This window comes from Haemaphysalis longicornis, unplaced genomic scaffold (genome assembly GCF_048455015.1).
Source record: "Haemaphysalis longicornis isolate Haplotype H1 unplaced genomic scaffold, Haemaphysalis longicornis Haplotype H1 scaffold_7, whole genome shotgun sequence".
NCBI classification, from domain to species: domain Eukaryota; kingdom Metazoa; phylum Arthropoda; class Arachnida; order Ixodida; family Ixodidae; genus Haemaphysalis; species Haemaphysalis longicornis.
The window spans coordinates 138,752,257-138,772,616 of record NW_027526422.1 but is presented as its reverse complement, the minus strand read 5'-3'; the positions used below and the strand labels follow the sequence as shown (position 1 = coordinate 138,772,616).

The window sequence follows — 20,360 nt, the reverse complement described above, 5'->3', positions numbered from 1 at the left end:
GTCAGGCCGTTCATCTGTAGGTGGTAGGCCGTAGATTTTCGGTGTGAAGTACCGGTGAGATCCATGATGGCGCGTCAACGCCGAGTTGAATGCGGTTCCCCTGTCCGTGATCAACATTTGTGGTGCTCCTTGGCGCAGAACAATGTTGTCCATGTAGAATTGAGCCACGTCGAGCGCAGTGCAACGCTGAAGAGCTTTTGTTTCGGCGTATCTGGTAAGGCAATCGGTCGCGACGATTATCCACTTATTTCCCGAAGAGGAGGTTGGGAAGGGGCCCAAAAAGTCAATTCCGATCTGTTGGAAAGGTGTTCTCGGTATTTGTACAGGTTGCAGCAAACCGGCTGGGCGTCCAGGCGGTGTTTTCTGTCGCTGACATTCGTGGCAGGTGCGAATGTAGTTTTTCACTGTCGCAGGAAGCTTCGGCCAGTAGTAGTTCTGCTTCGTTCGGGACGTTGTACGCGCATAACCAAGGTGATGCGCAGGCGGCTCGTCATGACAGGCCTGTAGTATGTCGCGGCGAAGACACGCAGGGACAACTAAAAGGTAGGCTCTGCCATTTGGGCCAAAGTTGCGTTTGTAAGGGATGTTGTTCCGTAAACAAAAGAACTTTACGCCGCGTGCGAAGAGCTTGGGCTTCCGTGTAGAGCGACCTTCCAAAAAGTCGACAAGTGGTTACACCTCGGCATCTTGCCCTTGTTGTTTACACAACGTTGGGGCGTCGATTGCTTCCAGAAAAGCCGTTTCGTCTTCATCTTCAGGTCCGGGGCGCTCGACCGGGGCTCGGGACAGGCAGTCTGCATCAGAATGATGTTGTTCTGACTTATAGACTACCGTCAGATCAAAGTCCTGAAGTCGCAGGCTCCAGCGGGCTAGGCGACAAGTGGGGTTTTTTATTTGGCCAACCAACAAAGTTAGGGGTGGCCGCTCACTACCATGAAGGGACGGCCGTAAAGGTACGGGCTGAATTTCAAGACCGCCCATACAACAGCCAGACATTCCTTCTCAGTGGCCGAATAGTTGGTCTCCCCATGGGACAATGTCTTGCTTGCATAAGCAACAACTCTTTCAGCACCGTCTTGCCATTGGGTAAGAACTGCGCCTAGACCTACGTTGCTGGCGTCAGTATGAATGGTGGTCGCAGCGTCTTCATCAAAATGGGCGAGTACAGGTGGCTCTTGCAAACGCCGGCGCAGGTCCTCGAAAGAATCGTGCAGCTCATTGTTCCATACGAAGGCGACGTAGTTACGGGTAAGGCAGGTTTGTGGAGCCGCGATGTGTGCGAAATTTTCTATGAAGCGCCGGTAATAAGAACACAGGCCTAGAAATCGCCGCAGGGCCCTTTTGTCCTTGGGCGTCGGGAAATTGGAGATGGCGGCTACCTTTTCAGGGTCGGGTGTGATGCCGGCGTTGCTGACAACGTGGCCGAGAAAACAGAGCTTTTCATAACCAAAATGGCACTTTTCTGCTTTCAAAGTAAGACCGGCGGCTCGTACGGTACGAAGGACTGAAGATAGTCGTTTCACGTGTTCTTCAAATGTTGACGAGAAAACGATAACATCATCCAGGTACACGAGGCATGTCTGCCACTTGAGGCCAGACAAGACAGTGCCCATCACTCTCTGGAATGTTGCCGGCGCCGAACACAAACCAAAGGGCAGGACCTTAAACTCGAAAAGACCATCCGGTGTTATGAAGGCGGTCTTCTCGCGGTCGCGCTCATCTACCTCGATCTGCCAATAACCGCTTTTTAAATCCATGGAGGAAAAGTAACGGGCGTGGCGAAGCCGGTCGAGAGAGTCGTGGATACGGGGCAACGGATAGAAGTCTTTTTTGGTCACTTGGTTTAGCTTCCTGTAATCTACGCAAAACCGTAAAGTGCCATCCATCTTTTTAACCAAAACGACGGGTGACGCCCACGGACTACGAGATGGCTGAATGACATCGTCTTGCAACATTTGTTCCACTTGGCTACGAATTGCTTTACGTTCCTTGGTAGACACACGATAAGAGTTTTGGCGAAGAGGTCTTACTGCGTCATCAGTGATGATACGATGCTTCGTGAGTGGCGTCTGTCGGACCGCAGATTAGAAGAGAAGCAATCCATAATCGTCATGAGCAGTTCGCAGAGTTCTTGGCGCTGCGTGAACGGCAAGCTGGGGTTGACATCAACCGCGGGAACGGGACTGCTCTCGCTAGGCGGGGCGCCTTGTAAGGCGAAGCAGTCTTCGTCGCCGCCAGGAATGTCCTCGAAAAAGGCGACTGCAGTATGTTTGGCGACGTGTTGGTGCTCATTACTGAAATTTGTCAGCAATAATTCCGCTTTGCCGTCGACTAAGTGCACGACACCTCGGGCAACTGCAACGCCGCGACTGAATAAAAGCGCATCGACACGTTGTGCGATGCCGTCTACAGTGCTTCGCACGTCGCAGTTGACGGATTCGAGCATGCAGGAGCGCGGCGGTATGTTGACGTCGTCGTCGATAACCCGCAACGATGAGCGATATTCTTGGCTTTCCGGCAGGCGGGGGCTCGGCGATAAGCTGATTAAGCGCTCGCCCACACCGATGACAGCGTTATACTCTCGTAAAAAGTCCATTCCTAAAATGACCACGAAAGTGCAGACGAAAGTAGCGTCTCCTATGCTGATCCAGCCAGTGCACTTCCCCACCGGCGTCATCAAGTGGCCCCCAGCAGTGCGAATTTGAATCTTAGGCCATGGCGTCTTAACTTTTTTCAACCGATCAGCGAGGGTCGGGCTAATGATCGAGTAATCCGCTCCGGTATCAACAAGGGAAACAACTTCATGCCCAACCAAAGATACGACGAGATCAGCGCTTCCACCATCGGCGATAGTCACTCTCGTCGTCGTGTTTTCCTCCGGCGGCTTCGCATGATTTCGAAGGTCTTGCGGGGTTATGCTATCAGCAACCCTGCCTCCCGGAGTTGCTCCTTATAGTTACCCCGCCTAGGGCTTGGTGATCTTCCCCGCGGCATATCTGTAGCGTCGCGGCAGCTAAGTGGAGCGTCGTTCCCTGGGGACGGTGATCGATATCGGCGGGATGGTGAGGGTGAGGCATATCGGCGAGCAGCGAGGAAGTCTTCGATTGCAGCAGGTCTTTGCCCGAAGTGAGGCCGGGAAGCAGCAGGAGAAAATCCGGGAAGCCCAACCTCGCGGTACGGGCAACGGCGGTAAACATGGCCTGCTTCGCCACAGTGGTAGCATAGGGGTCGGTTGTCACTGGTACGCCAGAGGTCAGTCTTCCGTACTTGTCCTCGGAATGCATTTCCCGACGGCCAGGGGCGTGTACTGGCGGCCGCTGCCTGGGGACAGACGTCGGCTTGAGGCATACAGCTGGGCGCTGGGGCGCTCGCAGGAGGCGGTTGGCAACGCACTGCCGACGCATAGCCTGCTTGGAGCGGCTGTGGCTGTTGTTCCGGGGCTGCAAACGTTAAGGCCTGCGTGATTTCTGAGCGCACGATGTCGACGACTGATGCAGACGCCGGCCCAGGCGGAACGAGTCCGTGCAGCTACAACTACTCCCGAACTATAGATCGGACGAGCCGCAGTGATCCATCGGTGGACGCAGCAGTCACCACAGTGCCAGCGGTGCTGGAGGATCTGCCGGCAGCACGGTCGTACTGTCGGCACCGCTCCTGCAGGGCTCCCTCGATGGCTGTCGCCTCTTTGATGAAATCCTTTACTGTACAAAGAGGATTTCGCACGAGGCCAGAGAATAGCTGCTCTTTTACACCGTGCATTAGGTGTCGCAGCTTTTTTGGCTCGGACATATCGGGGTCGGCTCTCCGAAATAGGCGAGCCATGTCCTCCGCGAACATTGCGACCGTTTCTTTGGGCTTGTGATGTCGGGATTCCAGAAGTCGCTGGGCGAGCTCTCGGCGGTCTGTGCAGGCAAACGACTCCAGAAGCTCCCCCGAAATTCATCCCACGTCGACAATTCACCCCTCTCCTCTCGGTTTTCGTACCAGGTCCTGGCGCCGTCGTCCAGCGAGTAGTACACATGCCCAAGTTTTTGTTGAGGGTTCCACTGGTTGAACAACGCGACACGCTTAAACTGCTCCAGCCAGTCCTCGACGTCTTCGAACGCTTCACCACGGAAGACGGCAGGAGTGCGCGGCTGCTGAAGCGTTACCTGAGAGGCAACTGATTGTGCCATTACTTGCGGTTGAAGCACTTGGCGTCTCGGCGCGCCGCTGGAAAGGAGGCCGTACTCAGGAGACAGGCCGAGCTGGCGGCGGCTAATCCGATGAACCGGGGTCTCAACAAAGCGTGGCCGTACCGGGCTGCCAGGAGGGGTCCTGGACATCAGGTGGTTGTACCCCGCACCTCCACTAGTGTAGCGTACAGCGAATGCGTGCTCCGGTTGGTAGAGGTTTTTAATGAGGCAAAAAGACCAAACAGTGACAGCCAAGGGTCTAACCTAAAGCTCGAGAACCGAGGGACTGGCCCCCAGCCCGCGCGATCCGAAGACGAATATTCTGTTTCTTCTGCCTCGTCATCTACCGTTGCGTGTGCCCTTTCTTATACAACACGTGACAATATTCTACAGAAAAACTTTAAGTCTCCAAGAGACCGCAAATACAGAGAATCGTACTTAATTAATAAATTCAACTGCCTGGAGCAGGCTGGAGTCAATGCTTCGAAACACAGCTTAGAAACCTTGCGGTATCTGAATCAAACAAAAAATAATGCTCCTACAAAAAGTGGGCATATTCATTCGCAACATTCCTGCCTGCCCATCCCCAAAACTGATACTTCAATACAATTTCTGTGCATTCCTTGTTTTTCACCTGTCTTGTTCCTAGCTGATTTCGATATACCACGCTCACTCGCCTCCCTCGAGCTTCGGCATTTCGTCTTACTTTACACACCTTACCTGCTTTACACACACAAGCAAAAAGAAAAAAAAGAAGAAAAAAAAACAGAAAAAATTCCAGAAATGTAACGCAAAGCTCCCCGTGGGTTGTACCCGTGCATTCCCCTTCTATTCTTCTGCGAACACTGACCTCCCCAGTCCGAATTCTTCGAACTATAGAGGCTGTTGCTGTTTGCGAGTTTTCTCTCTCACACACAGTTCAGTAACCTTGCAATTCCACCCCAAAGACGCCCCTCTCGTCCCCAACTTTCCCGGAAGCCATCTTTGAGGTCGCCCGGCTCCACCGCAGACCACCTTAAACCATTCCCCCCTCTTTTCTCCGACCATCTCGTAGTCTTCCCTCTTTCTCTACTGCGCGGTCCTGTCACAATAACCACACCTCCCTTTCTGTCTCACTATTTCACTCCTTTCAACCGACCGCTGACCCACTCTGCGGTTCACCTTCCGGGCCCGCTCTTAACATCCTCGCCTCTCTCTTTCCAACTCAATATGTATCTATAACACAGTGGGCCAGAAATGAACCCTGATGCCTTGAAAAAGACAAGTCTCCTTGTCGAAACGTTAGCAGAGGTCTGAGGCCGCAACCTTCTCCAAAGTATTATTTCTATATATATATATATATATATATATATATCTATATATATATATATGTACAGAAACATAGGTCGGCAGTCTACAACGCCAAAGGAGGCATAGGGGTGTTTTTAGGCTCTATTTTTTACTGCGGATAATGAAGTTAAGATTTTTTTTAACTAGAAGAATGAAAGAAAGAAAGAAAAACACGCGCCCAGAGTGGGGACCGAACCCATGCCTTTCGATGAAGTTAATCGAAAGGCGTGGTTCGGTCCCCACTCTGGGCGCGTGTTTTTCTTTCTTTCTTTCATCCTTATATTTAAAAAAATCTTAATTTCATTAACCGCAGTAAAAAATAGAGCCTAACCACACCCCTATGCCTCCTTTGGCGTTGTAGACTGCCGACCTATGTTTCTGTATTTCCTCAACGAGCCCCTCACTTCCTTAATATAAATATATATAGATATAAAAGGTGTCCTAGCTATCATGCACCAAGATGGTTTAGAGCAATGAAGTTAATCGAACGAAACATAGTGCATATATGCAGCTAGTACAGGGGAGTATCGCCCTACATGTTTAGATGCGGCGCATCTCTTGCTCAGGGGTATGTCACTCCTGTGTGCCCGATCCGCAGCGCCTCTCCTCCTCTCTACCTCTCCCTCGGCGGCAATAGGCCGGTGCGCGCTGTACGCGCCCTCTCCCTCTCTCCGGTCCCTCGCCAGTGATAAAGGAGCTGCGCCTGCACGCGCCCTCTCTCCCACTCCCTCCCTCGCCAGCGAATAAAGCATGCGCGGGCTGCGCACTCCCGTTTAGTACTCTCGGAGCGGGTCGCCTGCACCGGTTCTGCAACGTCGTTGTATGATGAGTTCGACCGGAACCAACAGCCCCGTCAGCGTAGAGGTGAAGCATTATGAGTCAGCACATTACGTTCCCATTCGTGCTCCGATAAACGAAACACAATGGAACCACACGGAACCCCCATGATGCTTCACATCTCCTCAGGGTTCCCCACTGGAAGATGGGGTAATTTTGTTTTGTAATCAGATTAAATTAATTATTTGCATTTATTTATCGAACTCCACAAGTACTTTACTAATCCCTAAAGTGTCCATGAGGCACCTGTAGGTGCGCAAGAGAAGTATCTAACTACGATATTTTGAGCATTCTTTCTGATAATGAAAGCCCGCTAAATATAAAAATATCACGTTAATGCACTCCCACTTCCTTCGTAAACCAGCGCCCTCAAATATGCTGATTGAAAGCAACTGCTTCGCCTGTCATACGCCCCGAGAAGCAGCGCGTAACCTTGATAATGGCATGCATTAAAGAAGCAGAAACAGCAGGTTTCGCGGGGCACTTGTTTGAGAAAAGGCACAAACATGGCCGCGATTTCTTGTTTTTTTCTTCTTTCTTTCTTTTTCCTTTTCATTCCAGCAAATTCAGAGAGAGCCTGTTCGAAGGCGTTGCGCTACTATGGGTTGGGAGCGGCATTACGTGAAATTTTTCGTATTTCGTGGAGTTTCTTCAACAGTCTAAACAACTAAGTACGGATATAGTTCATCAATAAAACTACCTGTCTCCTCAGCCTCTGAAATAGCTCAGCCGTCACTGAAATACCTCAGCCCCTAGTAATTACCTAAAAGACCCTCATTGACACTTTATAGATTGTGGCACCACTTCTCGAGTTGAATAGTTAATACAAGTAATAATTAGATCTCATTAACCAAAAACTTACTGGCCGGTACTCCTTCGTACTGGAAATAATGTGACTACGTTTTCTTCTAGTATCATTGCTCTTTTTTAAAATCTTTCTGCACGATAGCTGGAAAACCCTGTATATATATTAGGGAGCAATCAAACTTGGATGACGCTAGGGAACACAACAAAAGAGAGCTTCGAACGAGGCAGCAATTTGGATTGTTGCCAACGTTTTAACAAAGTGATTAGCCTTCACCAGCGGTACTTATACGGGAAAAAGTCATGGGTGCGTATATGTGAAATAAGGTATTGCACAGTACATAACAACGTAACAAAATTAAAGTTACTCGACCCGTGACACATATGTTCCAACATACCCTTCTCAAGAAAGAAAAAAACCATACAGGAAGACTCAACTGAAATTGTTGTCTTCAGGCCGTGCGATCACGTGGAGCTGAAGGCGCCTGCGGGAGCTGAAAGCTTCATCTTTTGTCACCAGTATTGCTCCAGCGACTACTTCACTGTCTCCGAGCACGACCCCTACACAAAACTGTAAAAAAATAGTCCGCGTTAGGTCACGAGGAACTTCAGTCTTGCCACTTCTTTATTCTAGTGTAAAGCTAGCGCCATAACAACAAATGAGCAGCAACGACAGTGGCAAAAGCCTTGACGGCCTCTGCCTAAAGAGTACCTCGTTGTGTTATTCGACCTTTCCAGACAGGATGGCGACCGCTGCAGTAACGAGCAAATAAAAAACGGGTTTTGAAATGGTGGAATTTGGATTAGGTTATACGAACAGCGGCTAAGTGGAAACAAACTGTGGTATTGCCGCACGCTGGAAGAATAGCACAAAAGTTGTCTTCGTGTTATGCCACGTACGCCCTTTGGGTGATTGTCCAGGCTCGCCTTAGGGCGATCACCCACAAAGCATAGGCTCATACTAAGAAGTCTATAAAATTATGAATGTTCATGGTACAGCTTGTAGAATAATGCGCGCGGCGTCGAGCCTGGACGTAATAGACCGCTAGTAGAACAGCTGCACACGTGCGGTGCAGATCCCTGATTTTGGCAAATTGGTGGCATCTGCAAGTCTGCTTTCTGATGTTATTCTCACCGCTGCGCGAAGAGAGAGGGAGAGAGTATAAACCATTATTTTCAGCAGTGCAAGCTCTTTGTGTTGGCGCCCACCCTGTGCAGAGTTTTCTATTAGTAGAAGGTCTGGCCTTCACTGCCCTCCATGTCGTCACCCTCAGCCGACGCTGGGATGCAAGGTAGCTGCTAGTCAGGCGCCCGCCAACCACTCTTGAACTTGTAGGCGGCCGTTGTGAGACGGTGCGGTCGGGCCTACATTTATTTGCAGTTGCGTTGGGTCGACAACATGGGCCCGAGAATCAGGGAGCGCTCGTGGAGTGCGGCCTAGGAGCGCAGTGGCCACGATGTCCTGAGCTGCGTCATCATCTCCGATAATGATGATGATTTGTCGCGGCAATTGGCGATGAATTTGCCGCCAAAGGGCTCCCCCCTAGCGCGCAGTGTGTGATGAAATATAAGGGTAATATAAATGCGGGTGAAAAATTAATGAAAAGTTGGTAGAAGGAGCTCTGTAGATAAACAGAAAATATCAACTTGGTGCAAACAGCCAGCCGAGATGGAGAACCATCTACATATGTGCGTCCGTGGTCACAAAATATTCGATGGGCGGTCCAAGTACAAATCATAGGAATAGAAAGAGGGACAGTCCAGGTCGACAACATAGGCCCGAGAATAAGGGAGCGTCAGTGGAGTGCGGTCGAGCAGCGCGGAGGCCATGACATTCTGAGCTGCTTCATCATCTCCAATAAACATGATGATAGGGCGTGGCCGTTGTCGATGATGATGCCACCACAAACTCAATGTCGCAATAAGAAAGGCTTTTAAAGTTTCTGTGTTTCCTGCTTTCGGTTATTCAAATACTAAGGCGAATTTAATCACCAGGTGCACTGCTGATGCGCACAGGGTTTTCAAAATCAAGGTTTTTACGCGGCTAGCCTGCACCGGTGCAGACGCCAGGCGCCACGCGGCAGGAACAATTTTACAACTTTTGCGTCTCCAATTCATTATTTCAGAAAGTTTCTAAAGCGGGAACATGTACCTCGCTCCACCCCCAAAGCTCCCCATTCGTCGTCGGTCCCCTAGCATGTTCCTGTGATGCAGAAAACAGCAACAACGACGAGAAATGTTCTTCAACCCCTGGCAATGTACAAAGCTAGCACAGTGGTAACGCAATGGGGGCAAACTGTGGCGACCCAAATTCAAAAAACATCGTATCACTTAAGTCCTATGTTCGCTCTTTACCGCCAAAATCGTTTTGGTTATTGGAAAAAAACACAAGCAGTTTTCGAGCAGAATATGACTTTCGACTTCAAACTCAATACCTCCCTTATAAACAAACTGCAGAACCGCAAGTTTACAACCGCGGTTAACTCACGGTAGTGGCTCGATATTGGCTACTTCAGGAGTAGGCCTTACTAGACCAATAGTTGCGTTCTCAATATGTTTCAAACGACTGCGCCAATTTTCAGTGCTTACCTTTGTCTCACATTTGCATGGCTTAGGCATGCTTTCCAGGTTTTGGTCAGCACAGATATCAGGCACAAACATCACGAGATCTCCCGGGAGAGTTTTTGGTACCTGCAACCATAGATTATATTTGAATCGAAGCATAGCGACTCCCCAAGAATTCTTCTTTTATGCTTACTGGCACAGCTCGTTGCTAAAATCGTAATGTCAAGGACAAGGCCGCGTAAATAGCTTCAAGCTAAGTCGGCGCTCGTTAATAGTTATCATTCACAAAAAGAAGTGCATACCAATATGTATATATATATATATATACATATATATATATATATATATATATATATATATATATATATATATATATATAACACATATATATATATATATATATATAACTCGTAGAAATAACACAGACATAGGGGTTGGCAGTCAAGAAAACCTCGGAAAGCAGAGGGGAGGTTGTGGTAGGTCATGGCAACGGATAAAGAATTTGGAAAGAAAGACAGCGGAGAAAAAATGCCCGCCAGGGGGGATCCGAGCCCACGACCTCCAGAATACCGGTCTGGTGCGATAACCACTACGCTACCGGCGGGGCGACTTCGCCCCCCCCCCCCCGCTTTCTGGGGTATTTATGTCAATGTAATTTTTTCCTGTGCTTGGGGGTGGTAGCCAGCGCCACTCTGACTTCTCGGGGTTAAGGGGACCTTCTTTTTAATCCCCGCACCTCTACTCGAGTGTCTAGGACATGTCGAGAGTGGTCAACTAGCGTTGAACCCTCTTAAGCTTCCTATGGCACCAAGACTGCCAGAACAGAGGCCCTCATTATGCAAGTAGCGAATCAGAATAGGATATGAGGGGCTCGTAGAAATAACAGAGAAATAAGCGCTGGCAGTCAAGAAAACCTCGGAAAGCAAAGGGGAGGTTGCGGTAGGTCAATGAAACTGATAAAGAATTTGGAAAAAAAAGAAAGCTGAGAAAAAATGCCTGCCCGGTGGAATTCGAACCCACGACCTCCAGAATACCGGTCTGGTGCGATAACCACTACGCTACCAGCGGGGCGATTTTCCCCAATGTAATTTTTTCCCGTGCTTGGGGGTGGTAGCAAGCGCCACTCCGACTTCTCGGGGTGAAGGGGACCTTCTTTTTAATCCCGGCGCCGTGACTTGAGTGTCTACGACATGTCGAGAGTGGTCAACCAGCGTTGAACCCTCTTAAGCTTTCTATGGCACCAAGACTGCCAGAACAGAGGCCCTCGCTATGCATGTAGCGAATCAGAATAGGAAATGAGGGGCTCGTATAAATAACACAGAAATAAGAGTTGGCAGTCAAGAAAACCTCGGAAAGCAAAGGGGAGGTTGTGGTGGGTCATTGAAACAGATAAAAAATCTGGAAAGAAAGAAAGAAAGCGACTGCCAACCTTTATTTATTTATATATATATATATATATATATATATATATATATATATATATATATATATATATATATATATATATATATATAGTTACGAAATTGGTAGACGCACGATTAAAAACAAAAACAGTGGTTTACTGACGTTTCGACTGGAGGACCAGTCTTCATCTTGAGTAACATACAACGTTGGAGCACGCACAAGCGTGCTGTATGTAGCGTTGGATGTTACTCAAGATGAAGACTGGTCCTTCAGTCAAAACGGCAGTAAACCACTGTTTTTGTTATTAATCGTGCGTCTACCATTTTCGCAACTATTTCTTGTGGCTCCTCGAGAAGTTTCTTTTACAAACACACACACACATATATATATATATATATATATATATATATATATATATATATATATATATATATATATATATTGATATATATATATATATATATATATATATATATATATATATATATATATATATATACATATATATATATTTATATATATATATATTTATATATATATATATATATTTGTCCAGATACTACTGTCGAACGTACTAAAAATAACGAGCAAACCATTCTTACTTTGTGAGCAGCCGGCGTTTTATGGAAGGTCCATAGTGGCCCAAAATTGTCCAGGCTAACACAACAACATCAAGTTGTAGCTTTCGTATTTAACTCAACGGAACAACGATTAGAAAAAAAGAATCCCAACGACGAGTTTAGTTTGCCTCCTGCGCACTTTTGATATTGATTGTAAATTGATAAGGAGCTGCAAGATGGAGCGCAACTTCTGCGGCTAAAGCACCGCTCGTGATCTGGATGTTTTGTTTTAGACGGATCCAGCAGGGCCACCGTATTGAGAACATTAGGCTGGGTAACCATTTTATCACTATATTTATTCAACTTGAAATTGTGTCTCTTCGAGCAACGCGCCTTCCTCAAAAAAAAACTTTGCTACAATGCTTGAAAAGCCCTCAACGACTTTTGAGCCACTTATTTACACACCTCGGAGAGAAACATGTATCGTGTGCTCGCTCTGGCAATTAAATGATGCGTCAGCATCGTCTAGTATCCAAAGTACCCACCCTCATTAAAAAAAAAGGCATTTTATTGGAATTGATCGGACTGTTGGATAGCGGCGCCTAACCTGAGTTGAAAATATTCCTGGTGCTCTCATCGTGTTCGGAAATAAAGTTTACAGTTTCATTTCATTGTTGTTTAAAATTACATACCGGTTTGGCGTTACTGTAAAAACTCATCTTCTAGTTTTATAGCGAAGCGGTAACCTCGTTGTGGGAAGGTTTTTTGTGGCATCTCATAGGTTGGTAAGAAAACGATGGCGCCAAATTAGGTGGAAAAATGCACACTTTATAGGGAGTCGCATACGCAGTATTAGGTGCTGCTTGTGTTTTTTTACAGGACCAGCTCCGATCAACTGTACAGTACACCTAATTGATTAAAATGTTAGCGCAGCGCTACTGATAAATATATTACGCACGCAGGCTATGCAGAAAGTGCTCCCTGATAATTATCACTAAAATGCAAATTTTCGCTATGACCACTGCTCAAGAAGTTAGGCGACGTCAATAGCCTCCTTCACAAACAAAGCTGGGTGCTCTCGTGGTAGGCACCTTAGGGAAAAAAAACACATGCAGAATTTTTAGGGGGTCACAACACATTCTGAGATCTTGACTGATCTGGGTTCTCTTTCCATATTTTGAGTGGGGCGTGGGCATGAACCCATATGTTAGGGACCACTTCCCCACTTCACTAACAAACATAGATAAAGGCCTTAACAGTTCACCCTCCCATGAAAGGTTTAATAAACCTAGAGCACACTGGAGTACATATACAAACACATCTAAATTAGAGTACACCTCAATCGCACACATATACGTAAATGAAGCCGCCCAACTCCCCACGGCGCACATCCTCGACGTCGCCGAAAACTCTATTCCCGAGGCCTTTGGTGCCCGTGCAACCAATCGAGGCCCTAGTGAAATGAGGACTGTAGGCGAGCGTGGAAGGTCCAGAACAAGGCGTAGGGTATTCTACAACAGTACCCCACCTCCAATAACCTTGTATCATTTAAAAGGGCGAAGGCACATGGTAAGCGTGTGCGCCATCAGGCGAAACGAGAGCGTTGGCGCACCTTCCCTTCATCCATTATTTCATATACAGACAATACAGACACACAAAAGGTATTCAAAAGAATACGCAAACTCAAAGAACAACATACACACAGCCTGCCCCTGGTCAGCACAACAGAGGACATGCTCGAACAACACGCTAACGCACATGCACCACACTTCCCGACACGTTTCCCGTTCAGCAGGCTACACACTTTCCTGAAACACAAAACCACTTGTGAAAAAATGTCCCTTTGTGACAACAAGTCAAAATGTGGTTAAAATTCTGTATTTACACTGTATGAGTTGAAAGTTGCGCTGAGCAGTTTTAAACCTTCCGCTCCAGGTGCAGGTAAGATAACGTACGGTATCATACAACATCTACACACAGACACGATTTAAACACTCCTACACTTATCCAATAAAATAAGGCTTTCGGGGCACATTCCGGCGTCTTGGAAGGAGGCTATTGTAGTGGCTTTCTTGAAAGTGGGGAAGGATCGTTCCCCTACCGCCAGCAATCAACCCATAGCCCTCACCAGATGCATGAGCAAGCTTCTGGAGAAGATGATCAAAAGGACCGTCGTGTACTTTCTGGAGTACAATGGTCTTCTCGAGGGTTGCAAGGCATGTTTCCGGGCAGAGCGATGCACTTGTTGCATTATAATCCTACATTAAAGACGTCTCTAAACACAAGCAGTACTGCATGACCGTCCTTTTTACGTCGAAAGAGCGTATGATCCGAACGGCGTTACGGCATTCTTGAAGACCTAAAGTCTTATAGCGTAACAGGCAAAATGTCGAACACTCTTGATGGTTACTTGTTTAAACGAACATTTTGTGTCAGAGTCGGGTCGGCATTGTCAAGAGTTCACAATAAAGAAAATGAGGGGACTCAAGGCGGAGCTGCGAGCTGACGCTGTTTATCGTAAAGATGAATTTGCTTCGGAAAGCATTGCTTCAATCGATCTCCTGTTTAGTGTATGTAGATGATACAGAAAGATCTTTTAAATATTGTAATATATCTATATGTGAATGTCAAGGCCAGCTTGGGGAAACAACATTTTCTCGCTGGGCAGACGAAAATTATTTAAAACTTGATCCCACAAAAAGTACCTGTGTTGTGTTCTCAAGGAGACGTGGAGTAAGTCCCCATCCTGAAATAAATCTCAATGTTGACCCGATTTCTGTAAAAAAGGAACACAAGTTTTTGGCTACGATGATGGACGAAAACACATTCATCTGCAACATAAAACAACCAAAACAAAAATTTCATCATCTCAACATAAAACAACCTAAACACAAACGCCTAAAAACAATCAATGTTCTGGAAGTCCTATCTCAAAAATTATATGGTGGAAATAACTACCATTGCGCCTTTATACCACTTTAGTTGGGTCTCGTTGGTAGGAATCTGGGCGTTTTGCCTTTCTACAAGTGTTTTAAGCTCTGCGCATTCGCCGCAGTCTTGACATGGTGCAGCGTTTTGGTTAGAGGGGGGAGGTGCGGTTTGGTTGAGGGGTGAGAACTCTGTCGTTCCCTAGAGTGACGGAACACCTGTGGGTCCAGCCTGCCCTTCTCTGACTGATTATCCCTCGTCGGTTGGACTCAGCCCGGGCTCTCGAACTTGTCCGGGACCTCAAACGGGACCTCCGGCATCTTCGGCTCGAGCCTCGACTGCCTCCTTTCCCAATCGTCTACCGGGGGCAGCTGTCCTTGGGGCCGCGTGATGGCGCCCGCGCGGCCCCCTCCAGGCCGCTCCGGGAACGGGATCACGATCCTCGGCGGCTTTGTAGGCTGCCCTCGCGGGTCGGCGTTCTCGAACGGCTCCGCGAATAGTTGCTGCGTTGGAGTCACCCTGCAGGACCTCTTTCTTATTGGCAGCGGTCGTCGTTCACTCGGCGGCGCTCCCAGCGCCGGCGCCGCACCATGCACGGCCTCTTGAATCTTGCCTTACAGGCCTGATCGGCGGGTAGATGGTTACCGCCGCACAGGCAGCACTTGGGCACGCACGCGTTTTCTTCGTGGCGGTTGGCGATGCCGCATCCCCGGCAGATGCGATTTTGGGGATTGGGGCACACGTCCATTCTGTGTCCGACGCGGCCACACTGGTAGTACATGTCGATCTCCTTGCGGTGCACGGAGCATTCAACCAGCAGGTTCCCGTAACGCAAGGAGTTCGGAAGTTTGCGTCCCTCGAAGGCGATCACCATGGACCTGGTCTTGCCAATCCGGTTCACCTGCAACGCCGTCGGGTTGTGCTTCTGCACCCCTGGGTCCTGAATTTCTTGGGCGGTGTGTCCTATCGGGGATCCCGCCTTACTGTTCTGTGGGGTGCTCATTCGAAAGCGCTCACCTCGCGGGACGTCCTGGAATGTTGATGCGTTCCACCATAGCGTACTTGTCGGCGGGCTACCTCTCAGAGGTACTCACGACGATTATGGTGTGCTGATAGTTTGGGCAAATAAAGCCTTCTCTTCATGCGATTGCGTCGGCTTGCGCCGCTGCAGTAATGGCTCGGCTGATTTTGATTCGGGTACATCGCTCCCTCGGAGCCCGCCGCGTGGCAGCATTACAATCTTGATGTCTTCGCACGGGAGGCCTGGCATTCTCGCGCCCTTGAGCAGCTTGCCCTGTGAATGGGCTGTGATTTTTTTGTGTGTAATCCGGGTTATTCACGCAAGCCCTCCCTTAAGGCACAAGCGCATGTTTATGTCTTTTTTCTAAGCCCTAAGAAAACTTCACTGGTTAGTCAGCCGTCGCGTTTTTGTCGTCTCTTTAACCCGTGAAATTCGCGATAGTCCATCATTATGAACACATACCAACTGCAGTAATTCTTTGCAAAATTAAGCTGCCTATTCCCCTGCTATATCACAGACCTTAATGCCGCCATGTCGAGATATGTGCACATCTGAAGGGAGCTGAGTGGGTTAAGTTTTGTAGTCGCATCGTAGGAGTTTGGTGATAATGCTACACCACGGTGTACAGGTCTTGCTGAGTTGAGGAACCGTTGCTTGTGCTCGAAAAAGTTTTTAAGCTGCACTTTCCAATACCTAGGTTTCCCAGCAGTTCAATTGATAAACTTTCGGTGCATATTAATAATCCCCAGGTGGTCAAAATAATTCTGAGCCCCCACTACGGTGAGCCTGATTGCCTGTGTAACGAAAGAAGACCAGCGTCTGGCTTCCGATGTGGTGATCGAGTTGATAGCGAGACAGAGAGCCCCTCTGATCCTCCTCTATCTCCTCTTCCCCTGCTGTCGCCCCCTGCCTGCCAATCTTTATTTCTTAACATACTCCCACCCAGAAAATGTGTAACGAAGGAAGACCACCGTCTGGCTTCCGATATGGTGATGGAGTCGATTAGCCAGGCAGTGAGCGCCCTCTGATCCTCCTTTTCCTCTTCGCCTACTGTCGCCCCCTGCCTGCGCTTCTTTATTTCTCAACACACTCCCGCCGCCGCCAAGTTCGTTAGGAACTAGCTGGCAGTGGCACGGGCAACGAGCGCTTGCTGGGTTGTTGGGTCAAAGTGACATATCTAAAAGTGAAGACTACGAATGTTCGTATGGTCACCCGTGATAACAAGCTGTGCTCCCGGTTTTCGGCTAGAAGGCAGCCGCCAGGATCGAGAGGAAACAGATGATGCGGGCAGCCAAGTGCCCAGAGAATATACAGCGAATGCAGTATCACTGTCGCTGTGCTCATATCCTGTCCGGCCTCCACGAATCGATCGATGCGCTGAAGTAACAATGCTGTTTCATCGGCGGACTAGGAGACTTTACTTTGGTCGGGCGCGTAAGCGTAGCAGAAAGGAGCGTCCAGCATGGAATCGTGCTCGCCAAAGAAGGGTTTGCCACCATCGAAGCAACCGCTGTGTGTCGCCGCGTGGATTCGTCGCCAACGGGATAGTATGAGAGCGGCCGCTGCTCGCCTCTGGAGTCGAACCTCGCTCACGGAGCCCCGGAGAAGCATCCGCTTCGTTATCCTCTGAAGCGGGTCTACCTTCCCCACGAATCGCATTTTCGTTTCCGGACCCAACGAAACAGTCGGCGAGCCGTAGCAGGGCTGCTGAAATGTCGCAGAAACGAGAGCTGCGTCTTCAACGAAACGATCGCAACAGGGTCGCAGGGACGCCTCCAAAGTGGGAGTTGCATCGGTGATTTCAAGCTCATGGCAAGGCCGGTGAGAGGTCTCTAGACCGGAAGTCGAGTCGTCGATGCAAGAGTTGTGGGAGAGCTGTATTGACGTCTCCGAAGTGAGAATTGCGTCTGTGACACCAGCATCATTCTGGGGCACTTCGACATCTCCAAAGCTGAAGTCTCGCTGTCTAGGCAAGATTCACGGAATGGCTGCTGAGCCGTCTCAGAAACGATAGCCGCGTCAGCGACGCCGAGGTCCAGGGGGTGTCCTTGAGACTTCCCCAATACTGCAGTCACGGAAGCAGCGGGACTGTGCACTTGCTGGAGCCTCTCTCCCTGGCTGAGCACCTCGGTGTCCTGCTTGGCGTTCTGAAAGGCCGAAGCGCCTCCGTCACCGTTGTCCTGTTCTACCCGCGTGCCAGTCATTTCCCGGACGGGCTGCACGTCACCCGGGACCATTGGCCGCCGGTCCTCCTTGGGGAGGGAGCAAATTGTCGAGGTTGCGATGCGGGTGGCGAACAGGGCCGCCTGAGGTTGAAGGACGGGGCTTGCGGCAGAGTCTTGGCTTGCAGAGAAGCGTACACGCGTTCTCAGGGCGCAAATACGCTCGTCGTAATCGATCGCTTCCAAAACGTCTGCATCAAATTCTTCATCCTTCAGGTTCTCTCTAACTTGAGCGTCGAGTAGATGAAAGCTCACCTGGTCATGCAAGATGAGGTCGAGTACATTTTGTCTATCAAGGGCCGTTGCTGCCTGACTCCGCAGCAAGGCGTCGAGGACTGTCATGGTCCCGGAGACGGTCGCTCGCAGGACATCTCGGCGAATGCGAAGAGCGTCCATGGCACCAGTCGATGAAGCAAGACGCTGGGGTTGCGAATACCAAGGGGACAAGGGTGGGCTTGGGCACCAGCCGAAATGGGCGGCGGCCGAGGGCAAGGCTTCCAGGATAAAGCAGTACGAAGGTATCCAAGCCTCGCGTGCCTGAAATCCGTTGCGCCGTCGAACGTAGATTCGCTCGTGCGCCGGTTCCCGGGTTTCACAGCACCAGAATATGTGTAACGAAAGAAGACCAGCGTCTGGCTTCCGATGTGGTGATCGAGTTGATAGCGAGACAGAGAGCCCCCTCTGATCCTCCTCTATCTCCTCTTCCCCTGCTGTCGCCCCCTGCCTGCCAACCTTTATTTCTTAACATAGTAGCGAAAGGGAACGAGGAGACCAGACGTCCGGCTATTCAAGATAGCTACGACCGACTGCCGCGAGAGCCGCGCTCGTGGAGCGAGCCCCCGCTGCCTGCCTCGTGGCGCGCTTCTTTCTCTTTATTTAACACACTCCCGCGGCCCCCAAGGTGAGCAGGGACTTGTTGCACCATAATATCTGCGGAACCTGTCGCCGTATCTTAAGTCCCGATGACAGGCGGACGGAAATTCACTGGCGGAAGGAGCATGGTCGCACAACTCCGTCGCGACCGAAACCGGTGACGATGGTGGTCGAGTTGTTAGACGGCAGGCATCGGCTTGTCTTCTAGAAGCACGACGTCCTCTACTTCGAGCTTGGCTGGCGGCTGTTCTGTTACCTCGTGGGTGAATCGAAGCAGCAGGAGGTATTCCCATATCGGACGGTGCCACAGATGATACCCCTTGGCGGCTTGACTGTTCTATCGCAGTATGCGCAGCTTGCTGCGAGTCCACAAGAGTTCCAGAAGGCAGAGTTTCTGCTGGAGGCACGTGTTCCCTTTGCTTAGCCAGGAGTGCGCTTGGAACAGCGGGCATGGCTTCGCTCTTTGCCACAGGCTTTTCCGACACAAACATGGTGACATTTTCCTCCCTCAAAACAAGGCTGTCTGAGCCCTTCCACTGCGTGCCGAGCACTTTCATGATGCAGGGGTCACCTCTCTTCGGTTTAAAATGAATTTTCACCTTTTAGAAGGACGGATGGTTGGCGACGTCGCTTCTTGGCTCTTCGCTGCGGAGCAACACCTGATCCCGGTGGTTTTCTTTGCGATCATGAAGTTCGAACGGTTGGAAGGCGGGGTCATTGAACGTGGAGTTTTCAGTAGTGCCCCGAGTTTCGCTGACTTCCAGGCGGCACATGGGCGATCGATCATTGTCTACGGCGGCATCTTCCGTGGACGATTCTCCAAGGGACAGAAAGAGTGCGCTCGAGTGAGCGGTCGAAAGGGTTGAGCTGTCGAGTTGACTACCTTGAACAGTCCAGCCCAGAACCGTCTCTAAGGCCATCAGAGTGGGGGAAATTCTCGAAACGTTTACTGTTGCCACCTTCCAATACGCGTCTGAACCGTTCAACACGCTGACCTGGTTCTCTCGAAACGTGGGTGCAAGTCGGGCATCCGCAGCAACTTGACCCTGATCGGCCATCGCACGAACGATTTCTTTGCTTACGGGCGGGCTTGTGATGGTGCAGATGCTGGGAACTTCCAGGGCCTCGACTGTGATGTTCTGGCCATCGTGCTGACTTTTAAGTGTCAAAGAGACTCTGTTGCACGTAACAGATGCTCTCGGGCGAGTGTCTCCGAACGTAGAAAGCGTTAGACGTTCGACACCGTTGACCGGACAACAAAGTGCTCGGGACACGTCGCGTCGAATGAATGTTCGCTGGCTCCCGGTGTCCAACAAAAAGCGAACGAGCAGCTGGTGACTCTTGCCGAGGGCCCATGCACGGCCTGTCTGGAGAAGCACCGACATGGGTCCTGCACCGCTAGTTGACGCGGATTTCACCGCGCTGGCATTATTGATTGCTGCCCCTTTGCTGCGACTTTGCTACGACTCTGGACTGGTGGGCCCAAACCCTTCCGCAGGGAGCTGGATGTCGCACAGCGACGTGAGGTGGTGACGGGAACAGTGGCTGCAGACAAGACTGTTGGCTGTTCTGCAGCGTCTGGCGAAATGGTTGTGCTTTCCGCACCTGAAACAGCACCTGTTTGCCTGCAGTCGCTTTCGCT

The 20,360-nt window shown here is 49.7% G+C and overlaps 1 protein-coding gene across 4 annotated transcripts in view; it reads right to left on the bottom strand.

The window, feature by feature from the left end:
- LOC144147061 (uncharacterized) overlaps positions 1-20,360 on the bottom strand; it is a 429,195-nt gene that overhangs the window by 316,602 nt on the left and 92,233 nt on the right. For all 4 annotated transcript variants that reach the window (XM_077679096.1, XM_077679095.1, XM_077679098.1 and 1 more), the window contains exons 5-6: positions 9,735-9,836; positions 7,584-7,716 (exon numbers count right to left, since the gene is read on the bottom strand). In XM_077679096.1, coding sequence (XP_077535222.1) covers positions 7,584-7,716; positions 9,735-9,836 — 235 coding nt within the window. The remainder of the gene's footprint in view (positions 1-7,583; positions 7,717-9,734; positions 9,837-20,360) is intronic.